Below are 19721 nucleotides of genomic sequence, written 5' to 3'. Positions count from 1 at the left end.
AAGGGCATATCAGAAAGCTTGAAAGCAGAAATACTATTCCACACATTTCAAAAGGAAAAAAAGCAAATAATGCCACTAGTGAGTTTTAATGGGAATTTGGCCATAAATTTTTCTTTGTATGCTATATGAAAATGAAATCCAACCAGTCACAGTTTAAAAATTTACCTTAAGGGCCTCCCTGGTGGCCTAGGGTTAAGTCTCAGCACTATCACCACTACAGGCCGAGTTTGATCCCCAGCCAGGGAGCTGACCCACATGGCGCAGCAGACCTCTCCTGTCTTGCCTGCTGTTCCCCTCAGCAGTGTATTTCAGTTGATCTGCCTGTTCTGCTCCCCACTCTGTCTCTGGTGAATCTGCTCATCCACCTTTCCACACACCTCTGGCCTACACCCCAGTCCTTTTACACAAAAACAAAACAAAAAAACCCAACAAAATTACCTTAAAAGCAAATTCACAACAAAAAACCAAACCTACCTGAAGTTTTCTTGCAATTAATACTGAAAAGTTAAAACTGATAAGCAATGATCCAAGAATCATGGAATTAAAAAACTGAAGAATGCAGACCAGGAGTAAACCTGTTATCTGTATACCATACAGCCATGTCGCCTGCAATGACCAAAGATTAGATGGTTAAACAGGTTTTATCAAGAGACGACCCTGTACTAACATGCTGGTTACCAGTTGGATACATCTCAAATTATAAATATGCAGAATATACTCTTCCTTCAAGGAATACAATCTAAGAAAGGAAACTAAATCAACAGCACCTTTAAAATTTTATAACATGAATTAAAGAGCAAAAGAATGGGAATAACACAAAGCAAAGAAAGCAAACAATGGTGTGAATGTTGTCTATGAATGGGCAAGCACAGTTCATAGTCTTCAATTTTCTGCTAAACTCTTTTTTAGTTACTGCCCACTGTCAACAATTAGTATTTTATTATATTCCATTATTTCCTAATTTTCCATACCATGTACTTTAAGACTGAGTTATCCACTGCTTCATGTTATTTATGTGTGCCTAATCCCCTCAGCTGACTGAAAACTCTTCCTCATTCTCTCTGACCTCACATGGCAATAGCAGGCAGTACAGTGTAGCGGTCAAGTGCAAAAGCTCCAGTCTCAGCACCTGAACCACAGTGCTGGTTTGGGTATAAATCAGGAGTGTGACATTCATGTCCTGGAAGAGTTTCATCTGTAATAGTGGGATGATTATACCTTCCTGAGAGCTGCTGTAAAGAACTGATAGAAGAGCCAGATGTGATGTATTAAAATGCCTAGCACATAATAAGCACTCACTAAAGACAGCTTTTGATGTAGTAAAAATTGTTGACAGGTTGACAATGAATGAAACAAAACTCAACCAACTTGAACACACACAAAAAAAACATGCCACAAAGGAAAAAAAAAAAGACAGCTTTTAATAAAGAGGTGATACTTCTCTCTTTCAAATTAGACAATTACATATTCATAGTGATATATGAAAAATGCCACTTTTATCCAGCAATAAATCATATTTTTATCTAATTTTGTTTTCTTACCCTCAAAGGAGACCTACAACTAGCTTTTAAAAGCAAGGCCTAAACCAGTGGTTCTATTTTATGAATCTGTCCTAAGAAAATGCATTCATTCCTCCAATATTTATTGAGTGACACTATTCTCGTTGACATTGTTAGGTATTGGTATTAATGGAAACTTGGGAAAATGGATACTGATAGATTTTAGGATTATAAAGATAATATATTTTTATTGTAGGAGATACAAAGAATTCAGAAATACATAAACAAGAAATAGTAATGGAAAGAAAGGTGGGTTCTACAGTCAAAATTCAACATCATTACCTACAGAAACAATACTGACTTCATAGTGGTAAATATTTTATTATTTCACAATATACCGTATAATCACATCAATGACTATTCTGTGTGTGGAAAAAAATCGGCCAGTTTTGGACAAAGGAAAAGGACTTGCAGAAGCAGAAGTCAGCAGATCAAAATGAAATGCTGTGAAGGAGCCCTGTGGTCAGCCCCGTCCATTGTCACAGATCAGTGGAAATGAGTGTCTAGAAGTCCCGAGCCTGGGAGGTTGAGGGAGGTGGGGTTAAAGAGGGTGGGGAGTCGAGGGGCTCCCAACCCCTTTCCCTCAAGTAATCTACAGAAGTCTAAGCAAACAGGCATTTCCTCATGATAAAATCTTTTATCTCCTAAGTTCCTGCCTTTCTTATACACAAATTAACATATACCAGAGAAACAATGCCTGCAAAAATGTGTGTAGTCTCAAATGCAACTCCTTTTTCTAAGAAACACTGTCTATCTCAACGTTTTACAAACCAAACTACTGTGGAGGAGGGTGGAAGAAGCAGCTGCAAGGGACACCTTTCCTACCAGTCTCTTCTTTTGGGTTTGAAGTCTCAATTTCATTATCTAGTAGATTATTTGTCTAACCATCATTGAGACTTTTATTTCAGTTAACATGTGAACACTTAATTTTAAATGGTGATATAACATTCTACCAAATACCACAATTTGCCTGCCATTAGATCTCTTCAGTGTTTCCAGCCTTTTATTATTATTGAAATTAATATATAATGAATATTCTTTTAAAAAACCCCTCAGATCATTATATCTCATTAATTCTTTATTTTGTTCATTGTTATATATCTAGCACCTAAAACAATGTCGACTAGAAATAGTACCATTCAATAAATATTGGAGGAATGAATGCATTTCCTTAGGACAGATTCATAAAAACAGAACCATTGGTTAGAGAAGAAATGGTTTTTCCTTTTTTAACAGCTTTATTGAGATAGAATTCAAATGTCATAAAATTCACTCACTTGAAGTACAACATTCATGACTTTTAGTATATTAACAGGCTTGTACAAAAATCACCACAATCTAAGATACTCTCATCATTCCAAAAGATAGCTACCAATTAGTCCTCACTTTTCATTCCATGCTGTCAAACACCAATGGACTTTCTGTCTCTATGGGTACTCTGGACATTTCATTCAAATGTAATCATAGACAATGTAGTTTTTGTGACTGGCTTCTTTTACTTAAGACAATGTTTTGATGCTTACTGGTGTTACAGCATGTATCAGTACTTCATTCTGTTTGTTGTTGAATGTTGCATTGTACCAATACACTACCTTTTATTTATCCATTAATCAGATGATGGGCATTTGGTTGGTTTCCTCTTTTTGGCTCTTATGAATGATATTGCTCTGAGCAATTATGAACATATTTTTACATGGATAAAGGTTTTCATTTCTTTTGGGTGTGTATCCAGCAGTGGAACTGCTCAAACATATGGTAACTCTACATTAACATTTGCAGAAATGCTGTTTTCCAAAGTGAATGTACCATTTACAAACCCCCCATAAGGCACGGGAGTTCCAATTTCCTTACATCCTTGCCAGCATTTGTTAATACCTATATCTGCTTTTTCTTTTCCTCAATTTTAGTGATCCAAGTGGGTGTAAGTGGTATCTCATTGTGTTTTTTTTTTAAGATTTATTTATTTTTATACAAGAGCTGGGGTACAGGCCAGAGGCGCGGGAGGTTGAGAGGATTCACCAGAGACAGAGCGGGGAACAGAACAGGCAGACTGACAAAATACACTGCTGAGGGGAGCAGTGGGTGCGACAGGAGAGGTCTGCTACGCCATGTGAGACCCTCGCTGGCTGGCAGGGATCGAACCGGCACTGCAGAGGCTGCGGACAGCTTCACAGCACGGTGTTCAACCCACTGCGCCACAGGGGAGGCCCTCATTGTGGTTTTGATTTGCATTTTGACTGATGTTATTGAGCATCTTTTCGTGGCTTACTATGGACTTTTATGTATCACCTTTGGAAAAACGTCTAAATTCTTTACCCATTTTTTATTGTTGAAAGAGATATAAGAGATCTTTATATATTTGGAAGACCTCTGATAAGGTATGCGATTTGCCAATATTCTCTCCCATTTTGTGGATTATCTTTTTACTTTCTGGTATACCTTAAAGTGCAAATGTTTTAAATTTTGATGAAGTCCAACTCATCTATTTTTTCTTTAGTCACTTGTGCTATTGGTGGTGTATCTAAGAAGACGTGGTTAACTTCAAGATTACGAAAAATTATTCCTATCTTCTAAACATATTATTTTATTTTATGAAAAAATTTATAAGTAAAATAACATTTTTTATAGTGTTAGCTCTTACATTAATTAGGCCTATGTTGACTTATTGTGTATGGGGAAAAGAAGGGTTCCAACTTCATTCTTTTGCATGTAGTTGTCCAGTTATTCCAGTAACATTAGTTGAAAAGATTATTCTTTCTCTATATAATTATTTTGGCACACTTACTAAAAAATCAACAGACTATTTTTCTGGTCTCTCAATTCTAATCTACTAATCCATGTCTATCCTATTGCCCGTATTACACTATTTTCATTACTGTAGTTTGGAAGTAAGTTTTGAAATTGGTAAGTGTGAGTCCTCCAACTTTGTTCTTTGTCAACATTGTTTTGGCTCTTCTGGGTCTCTGGAGTTTCCATATGAACTTTAGGCTCATCTTGTCAATTTCTGTAAAAAACCCACTGGAATCTGAAAGGGACAGTGTTGAATCTGTACATCAAACTGCCACCTAACAACAGAAAGTCTTCTAACCTATGACCATGAGTATCTTTTCAATTTATGTAAATCTTTAAAACATTCAATGATGTTTTGCAGCTCGTACTTTTTGTTAAATTTATATCTAAGTATTTTTGCTCTTTTTGGTGCTATTCCTTCTAGTACTTTTATCTTTTGTTCCTTTTTCTGATGAGGTGTAAATGTTTTTCTCATTAATTTTTAGGACGTCTTTAAGGATAACAACTCATTCACAAACACTTTTTTTTCAAATAAAATAACTTTTTAGTTTGCCTTTATTGTTTTTTTATGTTGGCAGGTTTTTTTTTTAAGATCAAGTAAGCAAACTTCCAGGGAAAAAGTACAGTTTGTATTACAAGACTGCATGGTTTTGTTAATGTTCAAAAGAACACTGCTGGTGAGCAGCCAGAAATATGAAACTGAACAGAACTGTATATTAGAGGTCCCTGGATCACCAGTGCAACACCTGTTATTTCTTCCCAGATTCTCTTAGTCCAGTCCAGTTAGGAAACAAGTAGCAATACAGTCTTTCTATGTAGAGTCACTGGAATTTTCTTCAGTGGATCATGCTCATGCTCTTCATCATCATTCATGATTAAACATGGTTAATATTTAACATTCATAAAATCTCAATGTTCTAAATGAGTCACATATATTAACTCATGCAGACCTAGCAATCTGGCTCTGGAGTCTGTGTTGTCAACCACTGTGCTGTACTGACAAGACCACAAGAAATGCCAGAGACTCAGAACTTTGGTATTCAATTCTGCCAAGACTGTCTTTATAATGCTCCAAGAGCCTTATGGAATTTTGCTAAAACAAAAACCCTGTACACATTTCTGAGTGAAAACTTGAGATTTGGAGGAAGAGATTTTCCATCACTCACAAAAAGAAACTCACGGGTACTGAAAAGACACTGCTTCTTGTTACACTAGGATCAGAATTTGTATTATCTTTCTCTACACCAATGTGGGTTCCTATGAGCTGGCTACTAGCTGGCCACTGATAGGCAACTGTGATCTAGTTGCTATTTACAAATCACAGCAGAGAATACCTTGACTACCTATGGAGCACAGTCCATATCGTGAGGCAGGCCTGGGGATGCCTAGGCCGCTGTTGACCTGATTACGTGACTATCTCCATGGTAGTCTCGGGATAACTCTGTGATAACATCAAATACTTTGCTGATGCAAATGGCTCTTGATGTATGGTCACAATGTCCCCTTCCCTGTCCCTCATAAAACTTTGTCCCCCATTCCTATTCTACCTTTCGGACTTAATTCCTCATACCATTGTTGCATGATCAGCTTTAACTAGCCTGTATGCTTTCAATAAATGGTACAAGAACTTCTGCTCAAGTAGCAGAATGTTGCCTTGCAAACCTGCTCCACGACTGCTGTGTCCCTCATGGCATTCCTGCCACAAGGCAGCAACAAAGCTCCTGTTGCAAGACACCAATAATTCTAAACTCTTCCCATTTGATATTATAAGACAGCAATGATTCCAATTTATGAAGAAACTAATAGTTGAAAAGTAAGATCATCTGCTCAAGTTTAAAAAGCTAGTTATTTTCAGAGCTAACACTAGCAACTTTGTTTCATGACTCAGAATTCTTTCATCTTAGATCTGTTCCTTCTTATATTCTGATACTTATAACTACCTCTGACACCAAGAGAGTTTTAAACATTAAAGTTGAACAAAGCTTAGGACTGATTATAAGATAAATTAACTGTATTATTTAGTTTGTGTGTGTGCCAAAATGGTAATTTTTATTCTGTGTTCTAATTTTAAAAGAAATATTTGCTACAGAAAAATTCAAAACATCTAAAAAACAGAAAGAATATACTGAACATCAATCATGTAGAGCAGACTATTAATACTTTAACATACAGCTTTTCAGAACCTTTTCTCAATTTCTTACATGTTTTACTTTTTAGAAAAGGGAGAGGAGAAGATGAGGGTTATGTAATACTCTATTATGGATAGTCCATGTTTATTTAACAATACCCTAATGCTACTGTCTGAGATTGTTTCCAACTTTTTCTTATTGTACTACAACTAATATGAACATTTTTGATTATTTCCTTAGGATAAATATACAGAAGTTGAAGTACTGGTGAAAGAGCGAACACATTTTTAGGCCTTTGGTACCTACTGTGAAACTATAGTACATGAATCTGATAGCCTACCTGCAGTGTGTGAGTGACCACTTACATCACACTTGCAGAAACACTAAATACACACACACATACTCACTCTTAACTTTACCATATCTACCTCTTTTATTTTACTGTATTTACCTTCCTACCCTGTTCCATCATATTCCATCCAAATTCTACTTATTTGTGGCCCAAATCTAGATTCCTACTTCTCAGAAATCTTGTCAGACTAAAAAGAACAGTTTTCTTCTAGACTGATAGCACTTACCATTACCACAAACTGTCATCATTTCTAGTTATCTACTCAAGTTGTCTGTCTTTACTTCCCAACCTAGATGGTGAACTACCTGTTGAGGGAACAATGGCTCACACCTGTTGGCATTTTCTACAGTGTTGTTCCACTCTGACTGCCCAGTATAGAGATGGGACCTACTGCCCAGTGTGTGAGGCATGTATGCGAGTGACTGCAATGTCTCTTGATTCAGGTTCAGTCACTTTCCAATATTATTGCATCTCTTTTGACAGGGAACAAATGAGTGCAACTCTTATGTATTAGGCTATATTGCTGCCTTAGATCTGGAGGCAGTATTTTATTATACTTGGAAAACACTTTAAGTTATTGCTAACTAAGGATAGTATCTATGAGCAATTTTTAAAATGTATACAATACATCAAAACATATGGAAAAAAAACAAGCAGTTAAATGATAGCAGCACACTTGGGAGATAACTAAAGGCTTCCTATGACTGACTTATTTCATAGAAGACATTCAGCTATACACTAAGGATTCACATTCCATGTTGTTTAAATGTTTCTATGGAGGGCCTCCCCTGGTGGCGCAGCGGTTGAGCGCTGGGCTGCGAAGCTGCCTGCAGCCTCTGCAGCATCCGTTCAATCCCTGGCCACAGGGCGAGGGTCCCACATGGCGCGCAGACCTCTCCTGCCGCTCGCTGCTCCCCTCAGCAGTGTATTTCGTCAGTCTTCCTGTTCTGCTCCCCGCTCTGACTCTGGTGAATTCTCTCACCCTCCTGCGCTTCTGACTGTACCCAGTGCTTATATAAATAAATAAATAAATAAATAAATCTTTAAAAAAAAATGTTACTATGGAAATTTTATAAATTACACAGAAAAAGTGTTGTGTATCTGTTGAGTTGCTGGGGAGGGAAGGCAGTACATAGTTTAACACATTTTAAAAGAACTATGTTTTAAAATTTAAGTAAACCTTATAAAGGACAATTGCTCTAAATATCTATTCTCCAAATAAACCCATCTTTTAATGAAAAATAGGCAGAATCAAAGTTAAGATGGTCAAATGAGGTGCAGAAGTTACTCGGTTTCAACTGACCACAGCATAAAGCCAAGTAGAAGCCTCAACTTTATCATTAAGCAGGTGCAGATTTTGAGCAAATCCTATGATATAAAACACTACACAATGACCATCTCAAATGAGAAAAGAGAGCCAAGCTTGCCTTTACTGCCGGCAGCATGTCCAAGGAGTCCAGAGTGAACAGCACTAATGCTTGCATCAGCATCATAAATTGATTAAATTGCCATGTCAGGCTAAAGAGAAAAGTTGATATGAAAATGGCAAGAAGTGTCAGCCTCTGTGAAAAGAAAACCTTTGTATAATTTACATGTCTCTAGTAATAAAAAGCCTTGCAGACAAGTTTTCTCAAGAGCATCCAATATCTCTATAAAGCAAATAGGAAAACCATAAACTGTTGCTCTGAAAACCCTTGCATTTGTTATTTAAGCTCTAAATGTACTAAAGTGACACTTTGCATATAAATATTCACATACGGTATGTGTATTCTACGTTATCACGGGGGCGATAATGCACCAAATCGCATCTCAAGAGCAATGGCTTAAAAATTCTGACAGTTTTGCAGAAATTGTGTGTGGGTTTGCTGCAACTATTTAAGGGCACATTATGTAGAGTACATTTTTAACATCAAATATGAAAACATTTTCTTCACAAAGTAGAAGAAAGCTCAGAAAGAGAAAACTTAATTTAACTCAAGTTAAAAAAAAAAAAAATTGGTCAGGGAATAAGAACTACCCCCATGTATTGGGACAGTATATACATCACATTTTCTGCAGCTTCTTAGATAACATTGGAGAATTGAAAAATAAGGTATAATGAAAACTTACCTCAGAAAGAGGCTGCAATTTTGGTCTCAGAAAATATGTAATTGCTGCTATCTGAATGGCAAAGAATGGCAGCGCCCAATTCTCCCTCAGTGGGATGGTAAACTCCACTCTTGTAGTATCTATTCTGCACAGAGGAAAACACAAATGGCCCAAGTGACAACTTTTACTACATTTCTGCAAAGATTTCCTAAATATGAAAGATATATTACATGAAGTGTATTTAGATTCTAGTAACAACTTGTCCTTAATCATTGTCACCCCTGTAACATAAAATTGTCACTGAGAAAACGTCAGCCAGCTGTGCTGGGGCATTCCGTCTGCTAAGTGGTAGAAGGGGAGTTCAAGCCCATGCTCTGCTATTCCCAGACCCATGCTTGTTCATGCTTTTATGTCTGTTTTGTACTTTTATGTCTCTCTAACTTCAGTAATGCCAACTGTCTAGCCTCTGCATTCTCTCTCAGTTTATTTCTTTAGTGACTTATGCTTGAGTTTTAAGCCTGTCATTGGCCATAATATTTAAAGGCTTCTTCCCCTAGAATGTAAACCCCAGGGGACAAGTATCCTTACATTCTCACCTTTCTACAGCCAGCAGCAAAAACCATCGAGGCACATAGTAGGTATTCAATAGATGTTTTCTTAATTTATCTTTAATAGGAACAATATAAATTTGACTTTCATTTACTCTTAGCAAAAATATCAGATTAAAATGTTAAAAGGCAGCATAACATAGTGATCTCACATCCTCTATTTGAATTCTTTTTTTTTTTTTTTTTTTAAGATTTATTTATTTATTTACACAAGCACTGGGTACAGTAGTCAGAAGTGCGGGAGGGTGAGAGACTTCACCAGAGTCAGAGCGGGGAGCAGAGCAGGAAGAAGGACCGAAGTACACTACTGAGGGGAGCAGTGGGCGGCAGGAGAGGTCTGTGCACCATGTGGGACCCTCCTCCGGTGGCCGGGGGGCAGCCGGGAATGAACCAGCGCTGCAGAGGCTGCTGGCAGCTTCGCAACCCAGCCCTCTCTATTTGAATTCTGACCAAGACTTAGCTCTGTGTGTGTGTGTGTGTGGGGTGGGGGGGATATGGACATATATATTAACTTAAGCTTTTAAGTAATGTGCATGTTACCTAACCTTTTAAACCTCAATTTCCTTAGTTCTAAGATAATATTAATAGTATCTATATTATAGGGTTGTTATAAGAATATATATAAAGTGTTTTTTAAAGTGCTGGACACATTGTAAGCATCAATAGGGTTATAACAAAAATTCTCTTAAGATTACAAAATGAAATCATTACTATAACTTGTGCTCAAGTTTTAAGACACTTATTGAATAATGGTATTGCTGCTGTAGGTCAGACAACAATTCAATATATATCTTGAATATATATATATTTTTAAAGATTTATTTATTTATGTATACAAGAACTGGGGTACAGGCCAGAGGTGCAGGGGGTGAGAGGATTCACCAGAGACAGAATGGGGAGCAGAACAGGCAGATCTACTGAAATACACTGCTGTGGGGAGCAGTGGACGAGACAGGAGAGGTCTGCTGTGCCATGTGGGTAGCTCCCTGGCTGGCCAGGGATTGATACTGCAGAGGCTGCAGATAGCTTCATAGTGCTGTGTTTAACCCCTTGCGCCACCAGGAAGACCCTCTTGAATACATTTTTTAAAAATGTCATTTCAGGGCCTCCCAGGTGGCGCAGCGGTTGAGCGCTGGGTTGCGGGGCTGCCCGCGGCCTCTGCGGCGCCGGTTCGATCCCCGGCTGCTCCCTGGCCACCGGAGGAGGGTCCCACATGGCGCGCAGACCTCTCCTGCCGCCCGCTGCTCCCCTCAGCAGTGTGCTTCGGTCCTTCTGCCTGCTCTGCTCCCCGCTCTGGCTCTGGTGAATTCTCTCGCCCTCCTGGCTTCTGACTGTACCCAGTGCATGTATAAACCAAACAAACAAACAAACAAATAGATAAATAAGACATGCCTCTAGAAAATTAAAAAAAAAAAAAAAAAAAAAAAATTAAAAAAAAAAAGTCATTTCAGGAGCCTCCCAGGTGGCACAGGGGTTAAAGACAGCACTATCAAGCTATTGCCAGCCATTGCAGCACAAGTTTGATTCCCCAGCCAACCAGGGAGCTAACCCACATGGCACAGCAGACCTCTCCTGTCTTGCCCGCTGCTCCCTCTCAGCAGTGTATTTCAGTCAGTCTGCCTGTTCTGTGTCCAACCCTGTCTCTGGTGAATTCTCTCACTCCCTGCACCTCTGGCCTACACCTCAGTTCTTGTGTGCATAAATAAATAAATTTTTTTTTTTAAAAAAGTTACTTCACAAAAAAAAAACCCAAAACACCTCAATAATAATGGTGGCGGGTATGGTGGCCTGGACCTGAAGGGCATGATCCTACACTTCTGAATCAAATCACAGATAGCATTGTAAACCAATGCCGCTGCAATTAAAAAACAAAGTTATTTCACAAGTCTCCAGTATTTAGAAATTAATAACATGTATTGAACAGTGTGAGAACTTGCTTGCATTTGCACAGTACTCTATGCTTTGCTGATTATGAGCTGCACACAACCCTATTAATGTTGATAGTAAAGGTATTATTAAATCATCTTTAAGAGATGAGATATGTGGTTGGAGAAATATTGATTACCCAGAAACTGGCTATGGAACTGGGATTATTATGGATGATTCTCTTGATTTGTGATTCAGTGTTCTGTTTCTCAGCTAGAAATATACAGAATTAAGACTTTCTACCTTACTAAGACAAACACCACCAGGTGAACCAAGAGAAAATGACTGAGAGAAAATGAATAAGAGAAAATGACTCCCATACAAACAAATGTGGCAAAACAACTTTCTTTGAACTGCAAATGAAGCAACATCATTTTACTTATATTTTACAAATGGAAACAAGCACACTGATTGCAACTTACCTATTTGTGACATACCAGAAAGCTGCCAACAGTCCTGACAGCCACGTGCCACTGAGGAGCCAGCTGGTTATGTACAGAGCTGTGACATAGATCGCTTGGAGACCAAACAAAGTGTAAATATAAAAATAAACTGGCTCTAAGTATTTCTGTAAAAAGGAACCATAAAAAAGATGTGTTAGCAAAGCCCTAATCCTTCTGACTGCCATTTAAAAAATATGACTGGAAATTTAATATTCATTCCTTTCCATTTAAAAGCAAGCTGGCAGCCTTCTTCTCATGGCCTAGAGCAGAAGAGGAAGGGAGGTCCTTGAGGACTCTGGGTTCATTCTTACTCTAGACAAATCTAACCCCTCACTGCCCAGTTTTCCTTATTCACATGAGAAGTGGTCACTTTGATTTGCTAATTTTCCAATTTTTTAAAGAATTTCAATGATAAAGAAAATTGTTAGCATGTTTTCAAATGAAATTATTTTTCACCTTTTAGGATTCTGCTAGCCAAAAGAAGTCAGAACGGAAAAGATAGCTATTGCATGGTCTCACTTTTATGTGGAATATAGAGAATCCAAACAAAAGGGCAGGAAAAAATCAAAACTAGCAAGCTGACCATAGAGCTGAGGCATACAGCAATGGAGGGGCGGGGAAGGGGGGCAAAACTGGGGAGGGAGGAACACAAGGGAATATGGTGATGGTTCACATGTGATACAGTGGTGGGAGAACTGTGGGGACTACAAAGATGTAAGAAAAAATTTAATTAAAAAAGAAATATTTATCACCTTCTAGACTGCACATATATGCACGCCAGGAAGCATTTATTTATTTAAAATAGCTTACAAAAGATAAATTTTAAAAAGTTCGCTATATATGGAGATTTTTAGACTATTACTGTTTTAATACCAAGTCAGCTGAAGATCAGAATAATATATGTGAAACTTACAACTTAAAATGGCAGAATTTTGACTTTGATCTGATAGTAACAATTCAATGTCAGAATACAACATACCTGTATGGGTAGAATTCTATATAAAATACTGAGAAAAACCTCTTGGTAAATATTCATTCGTTGCAGGAGGTTAATTGTCTTCATAGATTCAGTTTTGTTATCATATATTAAGCCATGAAAACCTAAGGTTGATATTTGAAAAGTCAGGAAAAATTACAATCACTCATTCATTCAAGACTATGCTTAGATTTGTTTAGCATGTGCCAAAGACTGTGCTAAGCAATGGCGATAGAAGAGTAAGCAAAAAATATAGTCCTATCTTCAAAGAGCTTACCATGTATTAGATGAGCATTATTTAAATGTTTACACAAATATAGGTAAATTGTTACTGGTAAATGCAATGACAACACAGACAGTTCTTCTCTAGAAAACTGGCCCAGATTTTAACATCACCCTGCCCGCCCTCCTGCATGAGACCTAAGTACATTCAAGGAGAGTAAACTTAGCCTTAGCCTCCTCACCCGCCCCCGCCCCCATGCATTTGGCTATTTGACTTGCTCTGACCAATGGCAGCTGATTGGATATGCCACATGCCACATCTGAACAGAGGCTTTGAGACAATGCATGTTTCCACAGCAATTTTGCTCATAACATCTATGTTCCAAATAGGGGCTGGATAATGAGTCAAAGAAGAAACCTGTTGCTACAGAATTACAGTGCTAGTGAAGTCATTTGTGACTGTAACCAAGCTAACTAAAAGAAGAAAGGAATAGACTGTGCACAGAAGACAACCTGCACATAGTCCTTACACATAAGATGCTCAGCCTTGTTTCCACTAGAAGCACAAATTATGACTCTGCTGAGATACAATTCCCCATGTATCAGCTTGGAAAAAAATCACTCAGTCTGACCATGTACTCTGTGAGTAAGGCTGGAAGAGGTGGGGTTTCTCATAGAATGCAGTTGGGAATGCAAGATGGTATAAACCCTATGGAGAAAATTTGGTAGTACCCCTAACAAAGTTATAAGTGCATTTACCCTTTGATCTTGGACTTAACCTAGGAATAGATTCCAAAGACAGACTGATAAAAAGACAAGACGATGGGCATGAGGTTATTCATGCAGTGCCATCTGTAACAGTAAAAGATGAGAAACAACCCAAATGCCCATCAAGAAAAGAGATTTTGGACTGAACTGTATAACCCCACTGTGTCTGTATTTGGACAGGGTTTACAAGAAAGTAATAAGATTAAGTGAGGTAGGGGTAGGGGTCTAACCTGATAGGACTTGTGTCCATATCAGAAGTGGGGCAAGACAGAGCTCTCTAGACACACACGCATAAAGGAAAGGTCATGTGTGCAGACACAGCTGCACAAGAAGATGGACAGCTATAAGTTGGGAAGAGAGGCTTCACCAGAAGCCAAGACTGATCTTGGACTTCTGTTTTTGGAATTGAGAGAAAATACATGTGTTGTGTAAGTCCCCCAGTCTGTGGTAATTTGTTATGGCAGTGCTACTAGATGAATACAGGAGTATTAAGGGTTGAAAGTCTGTGTTCCTCTGCTCCCCAAATTCATGTTCAAGCCCCAACACTGCCATATGAAGATGAAATGGGCGTTTGGGAAATGATTAGGGGTTAGATGACATCACAACAGTGATGGTGGGGTTAGTGCTCTTATTGAGAGAGATACCAGAGACCTTGCTTTTTGTCTGTCTTCATGTGAGGAGAATACAAAGAGAAGGTGGCTATCTGCAAGTCAAGAGGGAGTCCTCACCAGAACCCAACCTGCTGGCATTCTGATCCCAGACTTCCTACCAATAAAACTGAAGGAGAATTTGTTTTTCAAGTTACCCAGTCCACAGTATTCTGTTATGGTAGCCCAAGCAGACTGAGACAAGAAGGTTATGTGAATAAACTAAGCTTATCCATATAAAAAAATACAGTTGCAAAAAGTAATAAAGAATGCCTTTATATCCTACTAAAGTGATTTCAGATGTTAAGTGAAAAGCAAAACAGATAACAGTATATACCGAAGTTTTGTGATAAAGGGTGATATATGAGCATATAAAGTACTTATATTAAAAATGTTAACAATAAAGGAATAAACCAAAAATTAATAAGAATGGTTCCCTAAAGAAGGAAACTAATACTTTGAAAGTATTCTACATAGTAAAACAAAACAAGTTAGCAATACCATCAATGACACAAGACACCAAATTTTTCAACTTAAGAAAGAAGAGCTACATATATGAAATAAAAAAGTAAGAACTCCGGGGCCTCCCTGGTGGCCTAGGGTTAAGTCTCAATGCTGTCACCACTACCGTCTGAGTTTGATCCCTGGCCAGAGAGCTGACTCCCACATGGCGCAGCAGACCTCTCCTGTCTTGCCCACTGCTCCCCTCAGCAGTGTATTTCAGTAGATCTGCCTGTTCTGCTCCCCACTCTGTCTCTGGTGAATCCTCTCCCTTCCCCGCACCTCTGGCCTACATCCTAGTTCTTCTATGCAAAATAAATAAATAAAATATTTTTTGAAAAGGTTAAAGTCCTGGCCTCCCCGGTGGCGCAGCGGGTTGAGCACAGCACTGTGAAGCTGTAAAGCCAACCGGAGCCTCTGCAGCGCAGGTTTGATTCCCAGTCAGCCAGGGAGATTCCTACATGTCCTGGCAGACCTCTCCTGTCACGCCTGCTGCTCCCCTCAGCAGTATGTTTTGGTCATCTGCCTGTTCTGCTCCCCACTCTGTCTCTGGTGAATCCTCTCACCCTCCTGTGCCTCTGGCCTGTACCCCAACTATTGTATAAATAAAAAATAAATCTTTAAAATAAAAAAAAAAGGTAAAAGCCCTGGTACCCTACTTTTGAGTTGAAAAATAGCTATATTCATATTTTCTCTTAGGGAAAAAAAATTCACATCTCCTAGCTCTGTTCACTAAGAAGGCTTGGAAACCAGCATCCCTAGTACCCAGATTGTGGTCTCTAAATAGCCACTAAAAAAGGAATGCGATTCCTCAGAGAAATGGTTGATTCTAGGTCAGGGGTAAGAAATACACTGAATGATCTTGAAACATTTTGACATGCCAAAAAGCAGGGGAGTTTCAAAGACCACTGGAGTCAGGTCAAAAAAGACAGCAACCTACCTAAAGGGCATCCTATTATCTAAAGATTGCACAATTTGAAAGTAGGGGGAAAAAGCAAGAGTGAAAGACATCAAACTTATTCGAAAAACAATAAAGGGAAAGGAGCATTATTTATCCTGCCTCTCCTTTAGGAACTGAAGATTTATATTATGAAACATCTAGTGAGAAGATTTTCTTTAGAGATGAGTCCTGTCTAATAATGATGGAAGGAATGACAGCATTAGAAACTCATCACTTTATAGACCTTATGCAATCAGCCAATTTAGGGAACGATCACTGAGGTGCTATACCGTTAGGTGAAATACAAATTAATTGAGAACTTAATATTGGAGTCAGTCTCATCCCCCAAAGAAGGACAGCCACACACTATATGTCCTTGAATGTGAAAGTGTACACTGCCAGTTAGGAAGTATCTGTGCCAGAAAACAGAACCTAATCTGAGCAAGCCTCTAAATCTAGCCACCAATTAACAGGGAATTTAGGCAACAAACATTAAATAATACTATGGGGCTCCAGCAAAATCCATGAAGTGGAAACTCTATTTGACAAATGAATCTGTGTTTTCAACAAAAATTACTAGAAAAAAAGGATGGAAACAATAGATTAAAAGAAACACTTATAGACAGACATAGTAAATGACTGCAATGTATAGACTTCATTTGCATCTCAAACACTACATTAACAACCTGTAAGGCAATCAGAAAGATGAGAATGCTTTGAATATTAAGTAATTTCTTAACTGTGTTTAAGATACAATGATAATGAGAGATATTCCTATCTTTTAGAGAAATGTACTTATGTATTTACAGACTGAGCAATATGACTTGGAGTTATTCCAAAACAGGCCAGGTTGAGGAAGGGTGTATAGAGAAAACAAGGTTGGTTGTGAATTGATAACTGTTTTGGCTGGACGACAGGTACAGCCATTAGATGTATCCATATAAATCCATGAGAGGATACTCTCTACCTTTTCATATGCTTGGAATTTTCTAAGAAAATAATCTTAACAGATGACTTAAATGAATTGAAACAGATCATACTTGAATTCATAGCCACACTTAAAAAGAAAATACCGGGCATCCCTGGTGGTGCAAGGGGTTAAGATGCAAACTATGAAGCCATTTGCAGTCACTGCAGCACGAGTTTGATCCCCGGCCAGGGAGATCCCCACATGGCGCAGCAGACCTCTCCTGACTCCACCGCTGCTCCCCTCAGCAGTATATTTCAGTCAATCTGCCTGTTCTGTTTCCCACTCTGTCTCTGGTGAATCCTCTCCCCGACCCTTACACCTTTGGCCTGTACCCCAGGTTCTTGTATGCACAAATAAATTTAAAAAAAAAAAAAAAAAGAAAATACCATTATTCACCTTTAGAGCAGAGTTTCTGAACTTTAACACTATATATATATTTGGTATTTTGACTTTTCGGGCCTGATAATTCTTTATTGTGGAGAATGTCCTGTGCATTGTGGATGTTTAGAAGCATCCCTACCCTCTACCCACTAAATTCCAGCAGCTCCCACTCCCACTACCACTGCTAACCATCAAAAAATGTTTCCAGACATTTCAAATGTCCGCTAGGGCACAATTGCACCTCAATTAAGAACCACTACTCCAGAGGATACTAGAGAAGCAATTTACAAATTTGAGAACTGGTAAGTACAGCTGACTGTCACTATTCACATGAGTTATGTTCTATAAGTACTATAAATGTATGTTCTTGACATGAAAACTGAATTATTAATACTTAACAAGTAGAACTACACAGGATATTTTATAGACTTAAAATAGACAGTCCTCTATTAGTGTCCTCTGAGCCTCTGGTCATGCATTTTCATCAGCCAATCGACATATAACATTGATTTATGTGTGTTTCTGTTTCAAGATACCTAAAATATATATGTGTGTGTATATATACACACACACACACACACACACACACACACACACACACTGTTGATTCATTAACATTTTACTCACGAGCAACAGCACTATCATTCATACTTGAACAAATTATCTAATTTGTTTTAGATCATTTATCTGATGAACATATTTTCTCTGTAATGCCAACATCACCCCCTTTTTGCACTTAGGAACACCCAATACTCTAATACTAAACAGCATTCTAATACTAAGCTTGAGGGTTGTTCTAAGGAGCAAAATCACCAACAAAAAGCACAAAAGTTGGAACAACATGGCACAAAATAGACCATGAAAGGCACTAATTATGAAAGCTGCAATAAGAAGGCAGCGAGACACTGCCCTGTTTGACCTCAGCTAGGAATGCACTTGCTGGGCAACAATTTTTTTTGCCACTCTGCACATGTCCATGATCAACCATGAAAGTACCTTGAATGTTGGTTCTGGGGTTACAAGTTATTGAGGAGATAAATTTGCAAGAATAACAAGTCTGACTGACTTGAATAGGAGGAAAAAAATCAACAGTTAATCTGTCCTCCTTATGTAATTTGTACCTCAAGGGTCATCACATAATTGATTAAAAAGAAGGTTTTCTATAAAATGGAGTTCCAGTAAACATAGGAGGAATGATAGAATGTCACTTTTATAACTCAATTAAAACAACAGAAATAAGCAATCATCATCAGTGGTTGTTAAAAATCACTGAACAAAAGGTTGAGGTAGTTAACATTAAGGGTGAATCTGACTATTTACACAGGAACCAACTGATTGATTTTTTTATGACACAAAAAGAAAGGATATCACAATTTCATGTATTCTATTGTGATAAAATTAGAAGTGCAAAACATCACCTATGAAGAATTTTTGCCCAAAATACATCTGAATCCAAACAAAATCTCGAAAAGGGTAATTGTCTGCTGTATGTACCCATTTAAGTACATCAAGCATATAAATAGAAGAGATCCTTTTGGGGGCTTCCATTAGAAGGAGTAATGTAAAGAGAAAATGTGGGGAAATGGCAATTGCAAAATAAAGGATTGAGTGGGATACTATGGGGACAAGGGAACCAACTGTCATTTTTATTTATATTACCAGTCTCCGGAAATAATCCTTTCACCTGCAAAGTCCACTTCCAAAATGATCATGAGAAAATGAGAGCAAAAATCAAGAAATTGCAAACAGATTTACTTTGGGATAGAGTAGAGCTGAGAGGAGAGAGAAGAGTTACATAAAGTTTTATATAATATCTTCCAAAGAAAAACATTTTCGTGGATTGATTAGATGTTAACAAGGAAAAACTACAGGAGTTCAAAGAAAAACTACACACGTACTATAAAGCATTCAAAACGCTTTTAGTGCAAAAGTATGTTCTGGCTGAAAACTGAAAAGAATAAAATAGACCCCCCAAAACTATTAATTGCAATTACCTTGTGTGAGAGTTGGAGCCTGCAGCATTTGCTTGTAGTACGAGTAATATAATCCACATTCTGTTCTGAATGAGATTTCTCGCTCCACTTCCTGAAATGAAGTTAGGTCTACTGGGTTTATATGACCTAGTTTGGTTTAAATATCTACTGTAGAAACAGGGTAAGAACTCAGCTTGATAGAACCCTGAAATAAGAAATCTCAGCAAATAAGAACAACAGAAGGTAGATAGCTATTGATTGGTAAATAGAGAGGTTTATTATACTAGTTTCTACTTTTGTAGATGTTAAAAATTTTCCATTACAAACCATTTCTAATAATGGAGATGACTAGTTCATTTATGTTGATGTTAGAGAGTTTAATTTCACACAAATTAAAACTAATCTATGTTCACAAAGGAAATGGATACAAGAAATATTAAACTGCTTT

General features: G+C 37.9%; 1 protein-coding gene across 1 annotated transcript in view; it reads right to left on the bottom strand.

Annotated features, from left to right (window-relative positions):
* The window catches only part of DPY19L3 (dpy-19 like C-mannosyltransferase 3), a 68489-nt gene that overhangs the window by 28026 nt on the left and 20742 nt on the right, over positions 1-19721 (bottom strand). Inside the window, exons 4-9 of the mRNA XM_037516358.2 lie at positions 19295-19385; positions 12875-12996; positions 11875-12020; positions 8940-9063; positions 8258-8392; positions 475-606 (exon numbers count right to left, since the gene is read on the bottom strand). Of these exons, the coding sequence (XP_037372255.1) occupies positions 475-606; positions 8258-8392; positions 8940-9063; positions 11875-12020; positions 12875-12996; positions 19295-19385 (750 nt within the window). The remainder of the gene's footprint in view (positions 1-474; positions 607-8257; positions 8393-8939; positions 9064-11874; positions 12021-12874; positions 12997-19294; positions 19386-19721) is intronic.

This window comes from Talpa occidentalis, unplaced genomic scaffold (assembly GCF_014898055.3).
Source record: "Talpa occidentalis isolate TD23 unplaced genomic scaffold, MPIMG_talOcc4v2.1 talOcc4.17, whole genome shotgun sequence".
In the NCBI taxonomy this organism is placed as follows: domain Eukaryota; kingdom Metazoa; phylum Chordata; class Mammalia; order Eulipotyphla; family Talpidae; genus Talpa; species Talpa occidentalis.
This window is presented reverse-complemented; position numbering and strand designations above follow the sequence as displayed.